Source organism: Corvus cornix, chromosome 6, assembly GCF_000738735.6.
Source record: "Corvus cornix cornix isolate S_Up_H32 chromosome 6, ASM73873v5, whole genome shotgun sequence".
Classification (NCBI taxonomy): domain Eukaryota; kingdom Metazoa; phylum Chordata; class Aves; order Passeriformes; family Corvidae; genus Corvus; species Corvus cornix.
The window spans coordinates 17,055,865-17,079,682 of NC_046336.1; the positions used below are offsets into that span (position 1 = coordinate 17,055,865).

The following is a 23,818-nucleotide window of genomic DNA, read 5'->3' on the forward strand; positions in this document are numbered from 1 at the left end:
ACACCACGAGGTCTCTGCTGCTGTACCAGGCCTATGTTTTTCTGCACTATGCCGTTGTCTAAGAGTACTAAATATCCCATCTGCAGGAAATGTTTGTTGCTGCTCTCTACATAAACCCACAGCTATCCTTTCGCAAATCAAATTAGATAGAGGCAGTCAGTTCAAGAAGCTGCTGTCACAGTTGTGCCAAGCAAAAGAAAGCTGCAGGCAGGTCAAGACAAGGTCAAACTGAGCAGACCTGGCAAGCCTTGGTCCTGAGGCCATGCAAAGCCAGTGCAAAGCCTACAGCCTGTTGCTGGCAAGAGCAATGCCATGTTACAGGCTACACACATGGCAACAGAGATGGGAATGGCCTGGGGACTGGAGCATCTATGAACAACGCATTGATGCTTAGTTTAAAAAAATAAAAAATGTGGACCTGTCTCTGTAAAAGTGACTTTGGGGGTAACAAAGAGATACAAGAAATAGTATCTAACATACATACATAGCACTATATATAGTAAATTCAGATGTAACCTGAAACTGCAGACCAGGGAAGAAAAAGAAAGGTGTAAAAGTGTGTTAGCAAACTTATAAAAATGACTCAAAGTGGTTCTGGTGAGAGGAAGAATAAACCACAACCATCAGCATCACGGCAAAGATGTTAGTACCTGGTAACTGTTCTTTTCCCTTCTTTTCTTCTTCCCTTCTTTTCCCTTCTTTCCCTCTTCCACCCTTTTCCTCCTTCTAAAAATCCCAACAAACCAGTGTTACGTATTAGAACTTCTGGTTTCTACAAGAATTTGGAGAGCCTCAGTAACATCTCCCCCCCACACACCTTTTGTGTCTCATTTAAGTGTCTGTGTGCTTGTCTGAATGTGTGGAGGGATTGCTGGAGCTGGTGCTTCAGAGCTTAAGATAAAGGTTAGTACAGCTGCTGCTCTGAGTAGCATTAGAGATTCTAGCACCCACGTATTTGATAGGTGATGAAAAGAGGCAGTGGATTGAGAAGGAAAAGGCTTAGGGTATCAACACAAATCCGTGTATTTTATGGTAAAGAAAGGTTGCAGGTAGTTACAGAAAAAAAAGCGTTTAAAAGGTTACTGCAATGCCAAAACCAGATGTGGACACTAATGATTTATTATGCTTCTAAGTATCTATGGGTTTCTTGTCTCTACTTCTGTCCCAGGCATCTGTTCTCCTTGGTACACTGCTTGGTACATATGAGAAAATGCAGGCATCTTCCTTCTGAAATGCAGAACTTTGCCCCAGTTTCCTTATTTTTTACTAATTTAGTTGCATCTATATGCTATGGTTTAATATGAATACCTATTAAATAAAGTAAATGCAGGAAAGTGCTTAAATTAGAATAAGTAAGAGAACAGTTATGCAGTGCCTTTCTGCAGCCAACTCTGTAACTTGCTAGACACTGCACAGGAAAATTCACAAATCTTTCTACAGCTCTGCTGCTTTCACTTCAGAGCAAGCTGTAGCTGGGCTGACTGCTCTCAGGGAGAGCTGCACTGCATAGCAGCAAATGCAGAAGCTTCTTGGAAAACATGTCCGGAAATGGGCTGGGAACAACAACTGCGTTCATATTTAATACAAAGTCTTTGTTTACTTGAGTGGTCTGTACATACGGAAGAATAGGAAATGTCTTCAAACAGATCTACACATTTTATGAGAGAAAATTCATATCTGGACATTTCTTTGGAGCTGAAATGGATACATGCTGACAAAGAATTCTCCCTGGAATCATTATCCCAGCCAAACAATTGCCTGAAATGCAGTTTTCATCTTTAAAATAATGTAAATGAACTATACCATGGTAAATTACAGGATCCCTTTACATATGCTATTTTATGCTGCTTTCAATTTAGCCTAGGTTAGTATATAATCACTACTTTTGACAGCAGCGATTGTGGCATTTTATAATTTGGGTTTTCCCCTAGGAGGGAAGAGTAACTTGTAATTAATTTGACAAAAAACTCAAGTGAATCACCAAGCAATGATTTTTGCCACCCAAGTTCTTTAAAATCAAACAATTCTAAGAAGTGGGGTCCAGGAATGCAAAGAGTCACATAGTATCTCTGTATCTAGTGACATATCCACATATCAACACGGAGGTGCTATAAAAACTTCAATGATTTTTTTCAATTAAAATCTTAATGCTTTCTAAATAAACAGAAACACTTCTGTTCTTGATGCCCTCTTGCTCTAGCACTGTGTATTTAGTATCAGGTTTCTGTATTATTCTATGGATATTACTACGGGCCTGGGCAGAGTAACACGAATATTTATTTTAAAGGATTGAATTTTGTCCAAGTTTTTGCAAGCCCGGTCACACATCCCCTGACCACAGACACGCTTCTCTGGGAAATCGTAGCTATGCAATGCAGTGCCTGCCAATTAGTGGCCGCAGAGCATGAAGATGAAACAGGTTTGCAGGAAGCTGTGATGGTAACCGCGCCTGCAACTTAAGCCCATTTGTACTAGGTTTGATACGTTTAGACAATGCTCGAAGATGACGGATGGATGATCTGTGCGTGCAAGAGCAGCAGCGATCGCTGTCAGCGCTGTAGGGCCCTTTGGAAGGACGGGCGTGCCCGAGGCGCAGGTGTCCGGCACCGGAGGCACCGGGCAGGTGTCCGGCACCGCTCCGGCCACGGGGAGCGCCGGGCGGGCGAGGCGGCACCGCCGCCCTCCTCGCTGCTGCCGCTGCCGCTTTCTGCATGGAGCCCGCTGCGGGGGCCAGGGCGGAACCCTCGCAGGCCGGCATGGTGCGGGCTCCGGAGGCCCCAGAGGCGGAGCAGATGCAGAAGACCAGGAGGGCAGGGAAGCAAATCTACGGGCGCCGTTCTCGAGGCTGCAAGGCTTCTGGAAATGGAGCCCGGGAGCGCAGGGGGATTCACACCACACAGTACTGCTGCGGAAACGCTGAATCACGCCGGGCCGGGAGGCTCAAGGCCGGCGCTGCGCGGGGCCGGGCGGGCGGCGGCACCGCCGATAGGGCCGCGCCGTGTGGGCTGAGCCCGGCCCCGGCGGCGCCGCCCTCCGCCGCTCCCTCCGCGCTGCGACCTGCGGGGCACGCCCGGCCCGGCCCGGCCCGGCCCGGCCACGCCGCTGCCCCCTCCCCTGTCACGGAGGGGCGGCACAAAAGCCTCGACCGGGCCGGCTCGCAGCCGCCGCAGCGCCGGGTTCTGCTTCGCCGCGGTGTCCCGGCTCCTTCTTGCAGGACCAGGATGCGGGGCCTGGTGGTCGCTGCTCTCCTGCTGCAGAGCATCGCCGGCTCGGGCGCATTCGCCGCAGGGAGGAGGAATGTGGACCCCGAGACGAACATGAACATCGTGAGTGGCGCGGCCGCGGGGAAGAGCGCCCGAGCTTTGTCTGCGGTGTGGCCGCGGGCCGGACCGGGGCGAGGAGCGGGGTGGGGGGAGGCCGTGAGAGCGGTGAGAGCCCCGGCGGCTTCAGCCACCTGCCAGCGGGCAGCCCGCTGCTGCAGCCGCTCACACCCGAGGCTTACACGTCCTCTTTCTCTACTCCTCTTTCCAGGTCGTTCTTGGTTCGCTGTTGCCTACAGCTGATCTTTCTCTCACATTTTTTCTGACCCACACCTGTGGATTTTTGCTAGCGGTTTTTTGCGGCAGTCTGTCGGAACCGCTAGAAAAGCGGGTCTTTGTGAAGCTCCTAGCACCATGCTCCTGTGTTCTTACCCACGGCTGCTTTTCTTCCCGTTTGGGATTTACTCTCTTAACTTTAGTCTCCTTCTGCTGCAGTAGCTAACTCCTGAAATATTTCCTGTTGGTAACTGGTATTAGTTGCTCTTTCCTCACCCTATCTAAACTGTGCCAGTTTTTCACACATGTGAGAAGATGCTTCAAGATAGAAATGCTTAAGGTGTATAAGAATAGAAGTGCTTGGATCATGTAAATACAGTTTCAAGGACTAAATAGTAATTTACTCTAAGGCTAATAGCATTGGAGTAGTCCTCAGCCTTAAAATAATTTTGGAATGTTAATGTCACTGTGAATAATTAAACGAAATAGCATGCTTAATTAAATTCTCCTCCTCTTCCTTGCCCAGCAGTCTAAGAGAAGAACTCTGATCATGTCTTGCATTTCTTTAGATTTTCTCAAGGCATGGTTGGGGTTATAAAATCAATGACATAGCAAGTTCACTGCCCTAGTGGAGTTTCATCAAAATAAAATAACATAAAGCCCAAGCCATAAGAGATGGAAGATTAAACCTAATAATGAAATCATAGCATTAAACAGGTGAAGGGATCTTTATTATTATTTTCCTGTTTGCTTTGACAGCTAAGTCACTTAAAAACTCTGCACTGGGCATAAGGTTTGAGGAGAAAGGTAAGAAATGGCACATCCTTCTCTCCTTCCATATGCTGCAGTGGTGCCAGTGACTTTATTCTGTTCTCACTTGCTCGTTACTTGTTTTCTTGAGAGCAGACAGTTTCAATTTTTGTCTGCCTGATCTGCGTCTTGGTGTTTTGCCCTCTTACCATAATCTCCTTTCCAACACTTCATCTTCTTTCTCTCTGTAAGCACCATGTGGCTGGGACAGTCCAGGGAGTCCTTGTAGATTCCTAGGATTCAATCTGGCTAGTACCTGAGTCTGTACTGGGATGTCTTATTAAGAAGATCTGCCTGATAGACAGATGGTACATTACTACCACACCCTTTAATTCCACATTCCAGCCTTTAGAAGAAACCCAGGGTACTTCGCCTATGTTCCTGGACTGAGGAGCCTGACAGTCTGGTTCCAAGTTGGTTTCTTTTCTCTCCTCAGAGTGAAATTATTACCTTCAGAGGATACCCTAGTGAGGAATATGAAGTAACAACAGAGGATGGGTATATACTTTCCATTAACAGAATACCTTATGGAAGAAAAGGCCGTGAAGGAAGCAAAGGTAGGATTTATGTCTGTTTGGAAAAAGAAAGAATGAAAATGAGAAAAGCTCTCTTTGGTTTATAAAACTTTTGTTCCTGTAATAATCCAGAAAAAGATTAAAGACTACTGTGATTTAGACCATGGAGGAGACGCAGAGGGTGTGCAGGTGAGGCAGTGGGGGAGAGAGAGAATAGGGAGAATGTAAGCTCAAACTTAAAAGGGTTGAATGCTAGGTGCTTTAAAAATGAGACAGATTGATGTGGAAGAGGGGACACACGTACCTTTTGACTGGCTATCCTTGTACAGTGAATATGGAATTAACAGTGTATGTGCAGTGGCTGAATTTGTTATTAGTCTTGCCACCATCCCGAGTTCCTACAGACATTCATATAACAGCAGCCCATTTGCATAGAGATTACATATTCTAAGGACTGCCTCAGAAAACTTTGGACTGAAAAAATCCTAGGATTACAGGTAAAAACATGAAGCTCACAGAAGAAATTTATCATTGTGCTATAGCCTTGGGTGTGAACGAGACCTGTGGAAAAACCCTCTCCCCTGTCAAAGGCCAAGCAACAGCCTTCCTGAGCTTATCTGTGGATTTTGTATGAGTTAGGATGTTTGCACTGTCTGTTGTCTTTACAAGGAGCATGTAAAGATCAGTGCATGGAGAGCCCCGTCAAAACTGGCAGGTGTCTTTGTATTTGATTTCAGAGAAACCCTCAGTAAAAAGGCTGCCCTTTTACCTGCTGATTTTGTTGAATCCTTCATTGATGACATAAGTACACAGAAGTTTCCTGACGTCTGGGAATTCTGCACATACCCCTTACCACACCCTCGACCCCAAGTTCATGTTTTTCAGAGTGCTTTAATTTTAAAAAACAAGGATTACTGACCACATTTGTGGAAGTATGAGCTCCTGGGAGAATGAAGATTTCAAAGTTCATGTTGATCTTCAGTTTTTATAGACTTGGTATCTTTTCTCGGAAAGATACCAATGGTGTGTTACTGCTGACTTAGCGTATATATGCTGTATTTTTCTTTTGCAATACCTGCATAATGTGAATAGTATTCCTTGGAATTATGTATCACATGATGTTTTGGAACAAAACACACAGTTCTTCAGAAAAAAAAAAAAAGATTTTTGGTTTTACTAGCAAAAACCCCCTTAAAACCACTGCATAGCATGGGTAAGAAGGGTGTGGAAGTAAGTCTGTCTTCACCTTCTTGGGTTTGTAGTGAAGAGAACAAAATGGTCTATGCAGAAAGGGTAATTTAAGGACCTAGCTTTTTTATTCCCCCTCTGGGGTTTTTGGGATCACAGGTGATAGAAAGTCATTATTATTATCTAAGTCAGTTTGTCATATGATTATGCAATTCACGTGGAGGTCTGGTGACTACTTGGTAAAGTGAAAAAGGAACTGGCAGAAATTGGAGGTTAACATGAGAACAGAATTAAAGAATTAAGGCAGTTTAACAGTTTTCCCCTTCCAGTGTTACGAAACGGGAGCTTCAGGAGAGCCTGTTCCTCAAAAATTCAGAAGTTGGTTAATCTGAGTTTAGTAAAAGGGAAGAAGATATCAGTGGTAAGTGGAACATTACTGAAAATAAATTCAGTGTTAGGCTTGAAAATCCTGCTTATAAGACAATAAATTATCGGTGCAACAGAGTAAACAGTTATGTTGAACTGAGCTGGGCACTGCTGGCTACTTGCTCTGCTTGCCTGGACAGTATGCCATGTGGATTTTTAAACAAAATGGGAAAAGCAGGCACTCAAAAGGTTCCTTACTACAAGTATAAAGATTTCCAGAGAAGGGGAATATTGTTAATTTGGAATTTGAAACTTGCAGCAAACATTTATGGACATGAGCTGTGATGGACGATATAGGTGACTGAAAGTTGTAATTTATCTGTTTCTGCTGAAAGATCCAAGTCTAAGTTATCAATGGAGGAAGTGCTGTGTGAGTCTGTATCGTAGCAGACTGATGTGTCACTGGAGGAGGTAAATTCCTGAGTAATCTCTGGCATTGAGCTCATTATCATGTTACCTGTTTTCAGTTATTAGAGCAGAAGTAAAACCCAAAACACCTGTGCTACTGTGAGAACCAGAGACAGTTCTTTGTAGTTTCTGAAGGCCTTGATTCCCCTAAGGGATTAGATGTTAATTTTTTTCTCTGTGTAGAAGCAGGAACCTTCCATTTTTAAATCTGTATTCCACATAAAGGTGCAATTTCCCTTTTTGGGATGGGGAAGTCAAGAGGGTCTTCCTAAGTTCTATCTGAGTCTTAACTGTGGTTCTTATAACTACTTAAATTAAAGGGAGAAAGTCCTTTGAAACACAGACTCCTTTGTTGGCTGCTGTACTGCTCTTGAAGTTCTGCCAGAGGTTTGGTGATGGAAAGGAGTTGCACAGAGATAACATCAGTACCATTTGCAGAGCTTTCCACAGCTCAGCACAGTAGTTTGACATTGCTTTGACTGGAAAACAAAGACCTCAGTAGCACATATGAGGGAATGCCTTCCCCAGGTTTGAGGGCAGGGCAAGGTTCATAAGTATTAAAACTACCACCAAGTTTGGGCCACTTTTCTGAGTCTTTGTGAGCTTGGAACAGTTGAAAGGACTACCTGTGCTTTTCTTGTAGCTCCTGCTTTTCTTGTGTTCATCTGTTACATGCTTTTAGTGTGTTTTGAGCTTCAAGTTACGAAACTAAGACGTTTCTAGTTTAAAATTCTTAATGATAAAAAGTAGCTTTTTGTGAAAAAGCATGTGATTTCATGGCACTATGACCATTATACAAATTGCTAGTCTTAGTAGATTAAGTCAAGTAGATTAAATACTCAAGTGCAAATCTAAAACAGACTTTCAATAGCTCACTTGAATTATTCTTAGGTGTGCAATGCCAAATGAACAGGAATCTATCATAAGTGCTTTCTTTTTCAGGTCCAAGGCCTGTTGTGTTTCTGCAGCATGGTTTGCTTGCAGATGCCAGCAACTGGATCACAAACTTGGATTACAACAGCCTTGGCTTTATGCTGGCAGATGCTGGCTATGATGTGTGGCTGGGAAACAGCAGAGGGAACACCTGGTCCAGGAAACACATACACTTCACAGTGAAGGAGGAAGAATTCTGGGTTTTCAGGTATCCTGATTTTTCTATCCACAGTCACATTGTGGACTGGCAGGATATTTTTTCTAGTCACATGTGTTGTCACACATGTATGGACAGTAGAGGGGAGTTTTGAGGTCAGTATAGTGTGCTGAAACTCATAGGTGGTCAGTAGAAAAGTGAAAACTCAATCATCAGTGTTCTGTTTCATGCAAAGGAAGCTTTTCTTTATGTCCACACAACTGATCTGTGCAGGAAAGCTCTGTGCAGCTGTTCCTTGCTGATTACTTACACAACTGACTTTCTGTCTTTGCTTTGTAGCTTTGATGAAATGGCTAAGTATGACATTCCAGCCTCAGTGGACTTTATTTTGAAGAAAACTGGCCAGGAACAAGTATTTTACATTGGCCATTCACAGGGCACCACAATGGGTATGTGGAGAGATGCATTTGTTAGAATATGTTGTGTTTGAAGTGGTATCAAGTTTCACATATGTGGATTAGTGATTGAAAACTAGGGCTCTTGAAAATTCCTGCTTCTGGTTTTTAGTAGCTTTCTGGAATATTCGTCAGCATTAAAATGAAAAGACAATCTTTCTGTGTTTATTTAAAAGTGGAAAGCTGTTGGAATGATAAATTGAAGTCACAGGTAGCTGGCAGTACAGCTTCTATTAAAAAAAATCGATGAATTATACATAATAAAATTAGATTAATCAGACACAGAGATTAAAGATTCCTATTTTCAGGATGCTTTGCTGCATGTAAGGCCTTCTAGTAAAAAGAGGTAGGCAAGCTGGGTTAGTAAGCATTAAATTGCTATTTGGAAGAAGGCAAGTCTTCTGAATTACTGTGTTTAGTTCAGGCTTTGTAGTAACTAGGTTAATTTACATTATCTAACCTAATTATAGATACTGCAGCTGAACTATTAATCTACAAGTACATTTTCACACTCTCTCTCAGATTTTTGTAGAATTACTGCCAGGTAAAATTCTTATCCAACTTGTGTCGGTGAGGTTTGTTAATTATTCTTATATTATTTACAGCTTTTGTTGCTTTTTCAACTTTGCCACAGCTGGCTAAGAAAATCAAAATGTTCTTTGCCTTGGCACCAGTAGCTACAGTCAAGTTTGCCACTAGCCCTCTGGTAAAATTGGGGTTGTTTCCTGACCTGCTACTCAAGGTTTGTATCTGAGTGTAAATGTTTCAAGCCAAATGAGGTATGCCCCTTTCTATCTGAAAATAGCATAGCAGAAAATGTTAATAGCTGTGGATTAGAGAGTAACATATGACAAGGATTCTGGGTCAGTTTTACCATAATGATGCCGTTGAAGTCAGCAGTGTCTTCTCTGGCTTTATTACTGTCTAGTGAGACAATTTGCATCAGTTTAAAGTAGTATTTTACAATTACAACTTAATAGATGGAATGAAATTGGCTTTCCATTTATATGTTTCTAGAATTTAAACTAGAGAAATCATATTATTAACTAGTCACTGTGTCTTAGAGTCATATAATATCTTTATACAGAATACGTATCTTCTGAATTGTCATGAACTTTAACAGATTTGTTTCACAATCAGCCATTTAGTATTGGAAGAGGATCCTTCTGAGGGTGATTAAGAGCAATAGCTTTTTTTATATGCTGTGAATCATCTACTGTAGGAGTTTACCTCTTCCCCATTAACATCAAGGGGAATGAGGCAGACTGCAGTAAGTGCCTGAAGTCAGACATTGTGAACACCCTGCTGTGTGTCTATTTTTAACCATCAATTTTCGTTCCACCACCCATGGAGATTCCCACACAGAGTTGTTTGTTCTGTGACATAAACCCTCTTCTGATCTAGCTTGTACTGATTTAAAGTCTGTCTGTAGTACTAGGTCCTTGCTCTAAAGGCAGTTAACATAAAAGCAACATTAATAATTGTGATCTCCTATTCCTGGCACAGTGAACTTCGTCTAATAAGACTAGCAGCTGATCAGTGCCCTGTGCAGATGTTCATGTTGTGCTGAGGAACTTGATTCTCATGGTGACTTGCAAAAAAACTGGAGTGCAGGGACAACCTGGCAGTGACAAACCCATGGGTCAGTCATATATTTAAAGAACTGTGTCACTTTTAAGGAAGTTTTCAGTGGGACTTTTTTTAAATCCTTGAACATTTTAAAAATACTCATCAAGAGGAAGTGGTCACCACATCTCATGCATCTTGTTTTTCTCTCATAGTTTGAAGAGAGGAAGCTGCAAGTACAAAACCATTTAACATTAGCAGGCAGGGCTTAACATACTTTAGCCTTAAACAATCTGATGACAAGAAGCTGTACAGTGTACCTGTAAATTGACTTCAAAATTTATTTGAATTTGAGGTTAGGTTTGAAATTCTTGCAAGATTTTCCCAGTTCCCAGATACATTTTGTGGGGTTAATGGACTGCACCATTTGTAGCAGAAGTAACTATGACAACACTGATAAGGAGATCAATGATTTTCATATGACACACCTGTCACCAGTGCAAATGGAAATAATTACCTCAAGAGAGTTGTTTTATAAAAACTGAAAATAGGTCATTCTGTGCAATTACATCTTTGCCCTATGTGTTTGTTATTTTGTAGGACATGTTGGGAAAGAAACAATTCCTCCCTCAGAATTCCTTGCTGAAGTGGCTTGCTACCCATGTTTGCACCCACAGAATACTCGATGACCTTTGTGGCAACCTATTCTTTCTTCTATGCGGTTTTAATGAGAGAAACTTGAATATGGTGTGTTCTAGTGACTTGCTTTAATAGCTAAGTTATTGTGAACTCTAACACAGTATTGACTGAATATATAAAAATGCTTAAGGGATACCATTATTAGGTTTAAAATTCAGCTTGAGTGTTCTGTTGTTCATTGCAATTAATCCCCGAAAAGTTTTAACTTCTTATCTGCATGTATGGCTCCAGTTAACTTTTGTTTATGATAGTTTTAAGAGGATTAGAATAGTTTGTTAATTGTTCAGGAAGCAACAATGGGTAGAACTGATGCACTATGATGAGGAGTAAGCCATGTTAATGATCTTGTTGCAGAGCCGAGTGGATGTGTATTCAACACACTGCCCTGCGGGAACATCTGTACAAAACATGATCCACTGGAGCCAGGTAGGGTTTCCAGAATCTAAAGTGCCCATGACTCTGGTTTGTTGGTAGAATATTGATGTGTCTGGTATTTAAATGAAATAAAATGCCAAAATATATGTGCAGCCTAGCCCAAGAGAAATTTGGAACAGCCAAATGTCAGAATGGCAGCTGTTTACTGCAGCTGCTGCCATGATAAGGAACTAATCTGGTTCACCCCTCTTCCCTATTTCTTTGAAAATTTGCCAGCTGTAAGTACCTCAACCAACAAAAAATACAGCAGAATTACTTACCTTGGAGAGATGCTGTAGTGAGTATTTGTTTCCCTTTCAGCAAACCCTGTTTTGATTACAAGTTTTAGCCAGTGAAAAGCAGCAGATTTTCTGTTCTATTCGGTTTGGCTTCATTTTATATTTTATTAGTATGCTAATTTTGATGCTCATCTCAATGCACAGTTTCATGCCTTTGATGCTGTTGTGCCTGAAGCTTGGTCAAAAGGCTGACAAATGAGACATTTGCCATGGAATCAGTGGTCAGTGCTAATTGTGATCTCATAGCTGGATTTGGGCACGTAATCAGAAGCAATGTGTTCTGCTGTACACAACTGTTCAAGTGTTGGCTCAGGAAGAAACTTGTAAAGATTTTTTTTTCCAGATCCCTATTATATAAATTTCTGTTTCTGAAAAATAGAATCATGCAGAGTAGACTTGCTAAGAAAGCTCCCTGCTTTATTCATGCACATTTAGACATCAAGGTAAATATTTCAGAAGTAAACATGGAACTGCCACATCCTGGCTTTGGATACACTAAGCTGTTTTCCTTAATCTTTTCTACCATTGCTATGAGAGAATGTGAAATCTTAAGGGACGAAGTCTAATGGTATTTAATGTTAATGTTTTCCATTCCTGTGACACTGGGCAAAGCAGTGACAGTTGTCCTTGTTAATGTTTGGCATTCCACTGTTTTTTCTGTAGGTTGCCTTGCCAGTTCTCCAGATGATGATGCTTTTTAATTCTTGTGGTAGTAGTGTTCTTTGAATGTGTATTTTTTTATTTCTAGGCTGTGAGGACTGGGGAACTCAAAGCTTATGACTGGGGAAGCAAGACTGCAAATATGGCTCACTACAACCAGGTAGACACCTTTAACATACATAATTCTAGAGTGTCACAGAAAATAGTCCTTGGGCACTTCTCTGGGTGCTGTATTTATGCTGCATGCTAAAGAGCTATTAGTGTTATACAATAACCAGACAGGAGATCTGCTTTTTCCAAAACAACAAAAAGAAACCAGATGGGACTGTAGAGCTCAGAGGTAGTCCTAACTCAGTGTGGGACTCATGTTTGGATATGAAGCTGTGGTGGCACACTCTTTCTTGAGGGGAAGTCCTGCCAGCCTAGATCATGAGATCCCCCTGCACTTCTCATCATAAGGCACAGGCTGTCAGTTCATGCTTATTGTTTATATTTAGTCTGTTTAGTCTCATGCATTTTTGTTTCTAAATTGCTGTGTATAATGCCAAAAATATTTTGCCCCTTCTCTCTTAGTGACTGAAAAATATTGCAGTATCATACTTTCAGAGTAGCAGTCACTTTTGGCTTTAGATTAGAGTTGAAATATCTTGAATTGGATGCATTCTCTGAGATTCTGCTACCCTGCTGTCTTTGTAAACTCCTCAAACCACATACTGCTTCACATGCTATAGTGTTGCAGGACTCTTGCAGTTATATTTTTGGTTGAGGCAGGACTTCATCTCTAGCTGCCCAAGAGGGAAAATGAGAATCTGACACATTCCTGCAGTTGCTAGTATGTTACACTGCAGTGTAGTATCGTACTGAAGATTTTTTTTTTTTTCTAATGGTTTTGTTTTCACTTTCCCTTTCCTCAGTCTACTCCCCCTTTCTACAAAATAAAAGAGATGACTGTACCAACTGCAGTGTGGACTGGTGGACAGGACTGGCTGGCAGACCCGAAGGATGTTGCTATGCTGCTCACTCAAATCACCAATTTGGTTTACCACAAAAACATTCCGGAGTGGGAACATTTGGATTTTATCTGGGGCCTTGATGCGCCTTACCGCATGTATAATGAAATAATCAACATGATTAGGAAGTTATCTCTAAACTGACATAGTAGTTCAGGGTATTAGTTCACCAGGAATTTGTCATTTTTTGGAAAATACACTTTTCTGGCAATAATGCTACATTGCTTAGGATGATGCATTTTTAAAATGCCAGCAATGACTACTATCAATTGGATAATATGAATTGGATTCATATTTGGTTATTTTTTTCTCAGTATTATTTCTCTCTCCTCACAGTATTTTGCTGATTTTGCACAAAGTGACATGGTACTCAAAACACAGCAGTAAGACTTAGCACAAAAGGAGTATGTCAATTTAGGAGCATGTAAATTTAGTGACCTGTCTGAAAGACACATTAGACAAGTTAGTCCATTCAGCACCTCAGGTGCCTGACACTTAAAACAATAAGTATTTCACTTTGCACAAAACACAGCCATTTCTCAGTATGTGGCCATTTCTAAGTACCTTTGAGAAGTACTTCTTGTACTGCAGTGACCTATTTGGTGCTGGCACTTTACAAAGCACTTAGTGATTTTTTTGTTGTGTTGTTATTTTAGCCATCACATAAAAGATCAGATTACTTTCCTTTTCAATATTGCCCAGAAGAACTGTGGTGAAGCCAAAGACACCACTGTCAGTTAAAATCTCTGATTTTGGGACTGATTCATTGCTGCATTTTCTTGCTTTGATGGTGTCCCTGAAGCCTTTTTCAAGTGTTTCACATACCAGCTGTGGACAGAGGTCACAATTTGCCCTGGCAGGTTCCTGGAACAAGAGCAATGGTTCAAACAAAACCACTTTCAGTTAACTTTGTCAATAGGTTGTGGCTTTCAATGAGAGTGATGTAACATGTATTTTGCACTGACCACTAACTAGAAAGCAAGCTCCCCCAGTCTATTGCTGGTGAGAGCCAAAGCATTAATTCAACAGCTTGAGTGACTTAATTTCTGTGGACTTTTCCCTTTAATCATCTGCTGCATTGATGATCTGTTTACTTCTTAACTGCTTATAGGGCATTCCCCACTACTGTGTGGAACTGAATAACAACCTGGAGAAACCTGACAGTATTAACAGCAGTTCCATTTGTCTCAGCTTCTGCTTCAAACTGAGGCTAAGACCCCATTTAATGGGGAAGAGGATTCACATCTGTCTCAGGGGCCTGACTTTGGAGCTCTTTCCTTTGACTGTGCAGAGGACTTCGTCTCCTCCGAGATACATAAAAGTTCTGTGCCAAATGAACAATCTCCAGAGTCAGTTGCCTCAGTCCAGATGATAATTTCTGTGCCATAGTTGGATTCAACCCAGATTTATTCAGTAATCCCAACAGGATAAAGAGCCTTTCTACATGTCATAGGAAATAAGGCATTTTAAATTGAGGCAAACTTATTTTGTAAAAAAAATAAAAAAGAAATAAAAAAAAATTTGCAGAAATATACCCAAGTTTTAAATTAAGGCTTGTTTCTTTGGTTTTTTTTTTGATTCCTAATTCAGACTCAGGGAATTCTCAGGTGTTGTTTAGGGACAGAGTGGTTCAATGGTTCATGATATTTTGGTTGTGATTCCTACCTGCACCTTTAAGTGTGCTTTACATTTGCATCAGCCAGATTTGCTTTACCTATGCTGAAAGGAAGCTTCTGTAGGAATCCAAGGTGGCTAACAGTTGTGAGGGTATGTGGTATGGCAAGAGCCATATGCATCATGTTTATTAAGCTTGAGCTATTTCAATAAACGTAAGACCTGCCTGGAGTTTGAAGTGGTGTGGTGTTTCACTTCTGTTTCATGAATGCATGGGAATCATTGGGACAGAATCCAGAAAGCAAGGTCTGTTTTTCACAACTATTCATCCTTAGAACAAGTACAGGAAAAAAGTAAAATAGCTAAGTAAACTTCCATTTTACTTTTTCCCTGAAAGAAGCTATTCCCAAGCCTAAAAGGCCATTCTTATTCTGGTGGATTTCTCTGAGACTTTTAAGTAAGGTACTAATTGTAAATAATTACTCACAAGATGGAGTCATTTTCTAAGCCTCCAGGTGAGGCTTCTTTTAAACCACTGACATGGTGGGAAGCTGCTTGTATCATATTCTTAAACCTTGGGTAATTGGATTTCTTAACAGACTGTCTGGTAATCTCATAAATAGCACTTAATCACACAGTAAGGCAGGGAGCTAATCTTTGCCACAGTACACATGAACCTGCTTTTGACCTTTGCCACCTTCAATAAAAAATGTGCTAAGGCTATACCTTTCTGGACATTCTGAATACTGTAGTTGTGCAGTCAAGGCAGTAGAGTGTATTAAATCCTATATGTTGCCACCTTTGTCAGCTGCTGAACACCCTGTGTGCCTGGAAATAAAGCCAGAATACTGGAAGCTTTATACAAAAGCTATTATAGAGGTTCTCTGCTTTGCTGGAGTAGGGATGGTTATGGAAATTGGGCTGCTTTAGTTCTCCCTGACTCACTAAAGTTGCAGGCCCTATGTGACAGAAACTTGGAGAGCTGTCAGTGGAAAGAATTGTGCAAAATAAGACAGTCTGAACATAGAGATGAGTGAGAAGCTTGGTCTACTAAGAATCAGCTGTGATGAATTAAGAATTCAGTGATGAACAGTACATTTTTCTAAGCAGATCTTAAATGCTGAGTGCCTGTTCTATGGATGTCTGTGTGTTACAGGTATGTATGTACATGCTGTTGAAGGTTGGCTGAACATTAGCTTTGGACATACCTCCGTATAAAGGTGCACTAGCTTAACAGAGTGCATGGGACACCTTCTGCTGGCTTGGTCTCAGCCAGCAGAAGGTGTCATGTAGTGACTCTGCTAGAAAGCACAGAAGAATGTAGTCCCTGTTCAGCTGATGGATTGTCAGACTCGCAGAGCTGTGTGCAGCTGAAAAGTGCACAGTTCAGGGCCTTGACTTAAGAGATTTACAACAATCAGACAGATGAGGGATAACACGGATAAAAAGCCTTAGTTTTGTCCTCATGTGCTTGAAACGTGACAAGGATTTTTAGTAGTCACCTGCAATTATATTTAGTGTTCATTTCCTGCAGAAGGCCTAAGGGTGGTAGTGTGTGTATGTTAGTGGAGTGTACTGAATAATGCACTAGCTCCATGCAGAGCATTTTTACACTAGTTAGTTATTCCATGGCCAGTGATAACACTGATAAAAGTTTATACATCAACTCAAGCAGTATAGAAGTGCCTCAGCATAGGAAGAGGTGGTAAAACAGAGCTCCTACTCTACTTGGGCCCTGCAAGAGAAACAGTTTTGTCAGCTTGGGAATAAAATTTTTCTATCAATTATTTACGGTGAATGTGCCATACCAAAAAACCCGCAAAACAACCAACAACCCAAAGTCCCCCAAAACAAACAAAAAAATCCTCAAAAGAAATAGAAGTGCCTTAATACCATGAGAAGTTACAAGTGGATTTACTCTGTAAAATGTGAGAGAGAAACTTTGATGGCGGGATAGTTTTTTGGATATCTAGTAAAATGGCTCTTGGTGGAAGATTTTCTGGTAATTAAAGCATTTGTAATGTCTTCTCCCTTTGTTGTCTTATAACTCATGCTGCAGCATTGCCTGTCAGGAGCTTGCCTTCCTTCCCCAGCAGCCTATTTTTATAAAACTTTGCATGACCAAAATCATTGAAATCATCAGTGAAATAAAAAATTATGAAGGTTGGCTGGACAGTAGCCACACCTGTAACATGATTGGCTAAGTCTTATTTTCTGAGCAGAAGTGTCTGCATTGCATTCTCAGCCCTCCAGAAGCTATGCCTGTAGTTGCAGAGAATGCAAATCAATTTCTCATTCCTGAGTTATGACTTCTGAATGAAATAATTTTAGGATCTTTTCCTGAAGGTTATTATTTTGAAAACAGATCCTGTTAAAGTAAAACTTGGGAATTAGCAATTTACTTCACTGGCAGTTTTCCATCATCAGCCATTGTTCTGAACTAATTCAAGTGACCTTTGATTATGCTTTTTGCTGGCTTGGAGAGGTTTTCAGTGAAGCTTGGTTGGGGAGGTGGAGATTAAAAATTTGATTAAATAAATGTGTAAGTTATGTTAAGAAAAGTATTTTGTGTTTAGGTTAAAGTTTTTAATCAAAACTGAAGAGGAATACATGCTCTTCATCCTGAAATTCTCAGCATCCCTGTGGGCTCAGGGTTCAAGCTGCTTACCTGGCATGCGGGGAGGAGAGTTTCATCTCGCTTATTTGTATCCAGATCCTGCACTTGAATATACAGAATAACTAAACAGAAGGATTTAACGGAAGGTTAGAATCGTAGAATCATTTAGGGTTGGAGAAGACCTCTAAGATCGAGTCTAGGCTCCCTCTTTCCCTCCAAACACCTATTAAGCTTGTGACAGACCCGTGCCTACCGACTTTCTGTGCTGCTGCGAATCTGTGTGTAGTTCGTCGTCGCTGAAGCTTCGAGCCGAGGAGCGTGTCCGGTGCCGTGTGGGCGCTGGGCGGCGCTGCCGCTCGCGGGGAGGCCGCAAGGGGCCGCGGGAGCGCGGCGGAGCTGCGGGCGGAGCTGCGGGCGGAGCTCGGGCAGGGCTGCGGGCGGAGCTCGGGCGGGGCCGGGCGGAGCTGCGGGCGGGGCTCGGGCGGGGCTCGGGCGGGGCTCGGGCGGGGCTCGGGCGGGGCTCGGGCGGGGCTGCGGGCGGGGCTCGGGCGGGGCTGCGGGCGGGGCTGCGGGCGGAGCTCGGGCGGGGCTCGGGCGGGGCTCGGGCGGGGCTCGGGCGGGGCTCGGGCGGGGCTCGGGCGGGGCTCGGGCGGGGCTCGGGCGGGGCTGCGGGCGGAGCTCGGGCGGGGCTCGGGCGGGGCTCGGGCGGGGCTCGGGCGGGGCTGCGGGCGGGGCTCGGGCGGGGCTGCGGGCGGGGCTGCGGGCGGAGCTCGGGCGGGGCTGCGGGCGGGGCTGCGGGCGGGGCTGCGGGCGGAGCTCGGGCGGGGCTGCGGGCGGGGCTCGGGCGGGGCCGGGCGGAGCTCGGGCGGGGCTGCGGGCGGGGCTCGGGCGGGGCTGCGGGCGGGGCTCGGGCGGGGCTCGGGCGGGGCTCGGGCGGGGCTGCGGGCGGGGCTCGGGCGGGGCTCGGGCGGGGCTCGGGCGGGGCTCGGGCGGGGCTCGGGCGGGGCTGCGGGGCGGGGCTCGGGCGGGGCTCGGGCGGGGCTCGGGCGGGGCTGCGGGCGGGGCTCGGGCGGGGCTCGGGCGGGGCTCGGGCGGGGCTCGGGCGGGGCTGCGGGCGGGGCTGCGGGCGGGGCGGGCCCGCTCCGGCTCGGCGGGCAGGTGAGTCCGGGCGTGAGCACCGCGTTGTGCCAGCACGGTAACAGCTTCCTTTAAAACGAGAGCAGGCAGTGCTGCTGCCTTCCGCTGCTCTGGTGCCTGTCCTGCTTCCCTGGCGCTGGTTCTGAGCAAGTCACCAGCCCTCTTCCCCACCACGTTTTTCCCGGTAGAAGGCTCAGCATGTTCTGGGATGTTGCCATATCTCTGGTACAACAATACTACCATACAGAAGGGAAGAAGAGGAAGAAGGAAAAAGAATTTTTCCCTCTGCTGCTGCATAGTTTCAATATGTTGATTCTAGTTTCCCCTCCCGCTAACTTTCCTCGTTTCCCTACCCTAGATCTAGTATTTTGCTGTTTGCGTTATAGCTTGTACCTAACAGCGCAGCCTCGGGTAGGTGCCTGTATCTTGTACTCATGTGGAATCTATTTAAGACCCTTTGTGGGGCCTCATTCCAAACTATGTGCCCTTCAACCTAAACTCTGTAGCAGGAGTGAGTTTTTGAGAGAGCCATTTAGATTCTTGTAACACATGGGAAAGTTTGGCAGCAATGTAAGCTGAGTGAAAAAAGCTGGGGTTGTGTTGCTGAATTAGGTACGGAAAGGATTTGCGTGTACTTTGCCTTTTTTTCGTGTCGTACAAGGGAACCGAAGTTAGCAGAGCGGAGATATGTGATAAATGCTATTTGGTGGCTAAGCCAGACGCCTCGCACTCGGATTCTGGAGGATGAGGGTCTGCCCTCTCTGATGCTGAGGATTCATTGTCGCCAGCCGGGCTGCCGGCGGGGCAAGCCGTGCGGCGGAGCCCCTTCCCGGGTGCGGAGCCCGTCTCGGGGCGGCGCCAGCCTCCCAGGTAAGCGCTGCTCGCTTGCGCCCTGCTTGGGCTTTGTGTTGCAGGGTATCCTAGTAATAGCACTGCCGAGTTCCGTTAGTTTTCCTTAAGGGATTTAAGAATATTTTTCTACGACCTTATCTGCAGGCAAAATGCCTATTCTTTAAAATTTAGCTTGTAGGCAGCAATGGCTCTAAAACTTTTTGAGACTTTGCGTATCTGTAGGGATTAGTCAGAGGAGTGTCTTTAAGGCAGCTGAGTAATTTCTGTCAATCTCCCTTTAGTGAGATTTGGAATACATCATAGAAAAAAAAAAAATCCCTGCATAATTCTAATAAGAGAGGATCACTTATCCCATCTGGGAGACTTAATTTCTGATTGTAACTGTATAAATCAACAGAAATCACATGAATATTCTTGAACTCAGGTGGTGATCATGTTATAAATGCCTTACTGTGAAACAGAGGTTAGGATAAAATGCAGTCAGAAGATTGAAATGAAGCTCTTGGATACAGATCCTCATCTATTAGTGTCTTGCACTGGGTTTTAATTTATGACAGTTAACAATCTAAATAAATTAATTCAACAGAACAGTCTCATAACAGCAAAGAATCTGAATTTACTTCCAAAATATATGTGGAACAGGTAGAAACCTGTCTCCAACAAGGAACTGCTGATTGCCTGAATAATAGCACAGATAATGTTACTGTTTAAGTAAAATTCTTGAAGCCTAAGGAGAGAGCAGAATCTATTGAAAACAGTTGAGACTGAAAGCAAACTTAAGTGTTACAAATCCATGTATATTCAGAAAAGGTCACTGCTAATTAATCATTCTTGATTATTGAGAAGCAAGGAAATACAATCTCACACTTCCCCCCTCAGATTACTTTTCTGATTAGCAAAGAACTAAAATCATCTGAACAAGCTAATAAAGTCATCCAGGAAGTTGAGCTCATTTCCAATATTAGAATAAATGCTTTACCGACAAAAGAGGTGAGTTCATAGGAAGCTTATGGCAAGCTTTGTTTCCCTAAATGTTCAAAGCTTTGTTTTTCTTTTTCTAAAAGCACAAAAGAAGTGATGTCTTAGTGGTCAAATCAAAACTTCCATCATTACCGCTAAACGTTTTTAGCAAATTAGGAATGTTGGGAGTCAAGCCTGCTGGCTTCTGCCTGTGGTGTGCTTGCCTGTGGTCAGAGAAAGATCCTTTAAAGGACATAGGTCTAACTGGTGGATCTTTCAAGTTCGTATGTTAGTTTGATACACAGGTAAAGGAGGATTTCCATATCAACTTGCTAAAACAGCTGTTGAGATGTGGAGTGACTATTGTAATAATGTGATAATACTGGTCACTAAGCATCTGTCTGGAAGCATAATGAGATTTTACCCTATACTCTCTGCAACTGGGGGATCTTATGTTCTTCAAAAGTTGTTGGCTCAATTTTGCATCTAGTCATGTCAGGTGAATTTTTCCATATTAAGTAGATACAGGTACGTAAAGGAGAACATGACCTCAAATGTCATGTTAGACAGAGAGAAGTCCCAGCCACCACGTCCAGTCTGGAAGTGTACTGTGGGTCTCCTTAAGGTTTTAACTAAGGCTGTTGTATAACCAAGGGATCATTAAGAAAATATGTGTTTGCACAGAGCCATTATCCACCAGGTATCCACAGGTCAGACCTGGAGTTTAGGTAGCACTCACATTAAAAAAAAAAAAAAAATCCATGGCAATTTGTACTGCTTTACCTATAAAGGCAAAAGGATAATAAAGGATGACACAATTCAAAATTAATAAGAAACAGCAATTTTTTAAGTGTCTGCACTAAGTGGAGTGGAAGATGTTCCAGCTCTCTTTGTCTGAATTCCAGCATTAGAGTTCTGCACTTCTGCTTGTTTTTCCTACAGTGCCAGTCTTTTGTAGAGCTCTGCTGATTACCTTGGCTTGCTAATTCTGTTCTGAGATTGTAATGCATTATATCACATTCTGTATGACAGGAAAGGGAACTTCCCCTTTAAAGCTACACATACTATGTAAGTGGAGTGGGGTGGAGTCACTGCTTGAGCAGGCTGGATAAAAGCCTGCAAGGAGTTCAGCTGCCTCAGACTGCAATCAGCATGAACTGCAGCCTGTCACACCGAGTGCTGCTCAGCTCTGCGATGGAGGCACAGCGGGACAGGTTGTGCCTGCAGTCTCTTTGGGACTTTGTCACCGCAAAGGAGCCACTGATCAAGTCACCGTTTTTTCCAGTGCTGTTTTCTTTTACAGCATACATGGCTTTCTGTCTTCCATATATTGCACTGGACTTTTTAAGCATTAGACTACCAGACTTGAGAAAATACAAAATCCAGCCACAGAACTATCCAAGCCTTGGAATGATGGTGCCTTGCATTATTCAAAGTGTGTATCACCACGTTGTTTTGATCTTCCCGGTGACATTTCTACACTGGTACTGGAGACCCATGAATCTACCAGTGATAGCTCCGGAGCTGCCTGAGGTCCTGCTGCAAGTAGCAGTTTGTCTGCTGCTATTTGATTTTGAATACTTCCTGTGGCATTTGCTTCATCACAAGGTGCCTTGGCTGTACAAGACCTTCCACAAGGTGCATCACAAGCATGTGTCGACGTTTGCCCTTACTACACAGTATTCCAGTGTATGGGAGTTGCTCTCACTGGGATTTTTTGCTGCTATAAACCCACTGCTCCTCGGATGCCATCCTTTGACAGAAATGATTTTCTTCCTTGTAAACATTGGTTTGTCAGTGGAGGACCATTCAGGATATGACCTTCCGTGGTCAACTCACCGACTTGTGCCTTTTGGATTGTACGGAGGAGCACCACATCATGATCTGCATCACCTGAAATTCAAATCAAACTATGCTCCTTACTTTACACACTGGGACAAGCTCTTCGGGACATTCATGGAGTCACACTCTAATTAAGAGTATTTACCTGTGGATGAACTCTTATTTTTTATAGACTAAACTGGGACATTATTTTTTTAAAGATATACAGAAGATTGTATATTTGAAGCTGCCTATAAAAGCAATAGCTATTTATAACAAATCCTCTTAATATATGTGTATTTGTATGTGCACTTGGAACTGCCTGTGCTAAGTGACTGCAAATGGGAAAGTGAATATCTGTTGCTTGAGTTTGAGTCAAAGTTTTAAGGGAAGCATTAAGAGACATTCTCTCTCCTTTCCTTCTTTCCAGCTTTCATAAAGCATGTATCATGTTACTGTATGATGTTTTATACATACGCCAGAACATTATCTACTGTTGTAGGATGATTTATGATGTAAACAGAAAAGGTACACATCATGGATTTTGTGGAGTTTAATCTGCCAGAGAAAATTATTGCGCAATGATTTTGCAAAATACTGCTGCCAAGCCAGGGTGGTTGGCTAACTGTTAAATAATTTTGATATTTATATTTTCAACTGTGATGTACTGTCTCTTTTTAATAGAGAATAAATATGGTCATTTAAAAAAAATCATATTGCATTTCATTTTATTAATTCCTCTGTTCGTATTAAGAACAGGTATGGTTCCTTTTGCATAGGTATCATTTGCTTGAATTATAGAATCATGGAATTGTTTAGCTTGGAAAAGATCACTAGGATAGAGTCCAACCACTACCCTAACACTGCCAAGTCCCCCACTAAACCCTGTCCCTGAGTGCCACATTTACATCTTTTAAATACCTCCAGGGATGGCGAGTCAGCCACTTCATCGGGCAGCCTGTTCCTGTGCTTGACAACCCTTTCAGTGAAGAACTTTTTCTTAATATCCAGTCTACACCTGCCCTGCCACAACTTGAGGCCATTTCCTCTTGCCCTTTCCCTTGTTACCTGGGAAAAGAGACTGACATCAATTTCAGTTTCAGAGTTGCAGACTTTTATTATTAAAGTATTGCAATGTTATTTCAAAAGTGAACCATTTACTTTTTCTCTAGAGTCATATGTTATTTTAAAATAGTTTTCAATTTTATAGAAACATAATATTGAAGAATGCAGTTTAAAAAGTCATAGTGCAATTGTATTATTATATTTTTGAGAAGCCTGAAAAATTTTCTCTAAGCAGCCCCTTAAAAGGGAGCATTGGTCCTTCACAATCATATAAATTAATTGTTACTTGCATGAAAAAACCTGGGAAGGAATATAAACAGGTTTTCTACAAAGTAGATTGTTCTTTCAAGTAGATTTCAGAGGAATAGAATCAAACCTTTCAGGATCCTAAGACATAGAACAAAATGGCTATGTTTTGCTAGAAGAACATTAAATACAGAAGATCAAAATGTAGTCTCACAGAAGTCACACTGAAAAACTTAGGCATGAAGAGATATGCAAGTCTTTGATGTCTCATTCAGCAGACATCCACTTGGATGTCTAATGTCCACTACAAAACATTTTAATGCTTGTAATCATCTATCCTGTATTACTAATAATAAACTTCCCAGGATAATGATGGAAACAGAGAAAGCACAAATAATGTAGAAAGTGTGGAAAGAACACTTACACATCA

At 42.8% G+C, this 23,818-nt stretch overlaps 2 protein-coding genes across 3 annotated transcripts; both read left to right on the top strand.

Moving 5' to 3' along the window:
• The first annotated feature begins 2,696 nt into the window (after positions 1-2,696).
• Positions 2,697-17,563, top strand: LIPA (lipase A, lysosomal acid type). 2 transcript variants are annotated; one of them, XM_039553619.1, is made up of 9 exons: positions 2,697-3,326; positions 4,783-4,903; positions 7,826-8,024; positions 8,313-8,422; positions 9,034-9,170; positions 10,595-10,741; positions 11,048-11,119; positions 12,155-12,226; positions 12,981-14,928. In XM_039553619.1, exons 1-9 carry the CDS (start codon positions 2,712-2,714, stop codon positions 13,218-13,220), a joined length of 1,713 nt encoding a protein of 570 aa, XP_039409553.1. In that variant the 5' UTR covers positions 2,697-2,711; the 3' UTR covers positions 13,221-14,928. The 2 variants fall into 2 exon arrangements, with proteins under 2 accessions (XP_039409553.1, XP_039409552.1); XM_039553618.1 differs by lacking the exon at positions 12,981-14,928 and adding an exon at positions 17,267-17,563 and having other exon boundaries at positions 2,742-3,326.
• Positions 17,564-18,448: 885 nt separating this feature from the next.
• CH25H (cholesterol 25-hydroxylase) lies at positions 18,449-22,782 on the top strand. Its single transcript, XM_010410881.3, has 2 exons — positions 18,449-19,314; positions 21,289-22,782. The coding sequence occupies exon 2, from the start codon at positions 21,409-21,411 to the stop codon at positions 22,231-22,233; it is 825 nt and encodes a 274-aa protein (XP_010409183.1). The 5' UTR covers positions 18,449-19,314; positions 21,289-21,408; the 3' UTR covers positions 22,234-22,782.
• Positions 22,783-23,818: the final 1,036 nt, after the last annotated feature.

Coding starts and splice junctions, on each gene's coding strand:
- CH25H (XM_010410881.3), top strand. CDS start 21,409: ATGAACTGCAGCCTGTCACACCGAGTGCTGCTCAGCTCTGCGATGGAG.
- LIPA (XM_039553619.1), top strand. CDS start 2,712: ATGGAGCCCGCTGCGGGGGCCAGGGCGGAACCCTCGCAGGCCGGCATG. Junction 10,742..11,047: donor ATGAGAGAAACTTGAATATG/GTGTGTTCTAGT, acceptor ATCTTGTTGCAG/AGCCGAGTGGATGTGTATTC. Junction 12,227..12,980: donor ATATGGCTCACTACAACCAG/GTAGACACCTTT, acceptor CCCTTTCCTCAG/TCTACTCCCCCTTTCTACAA.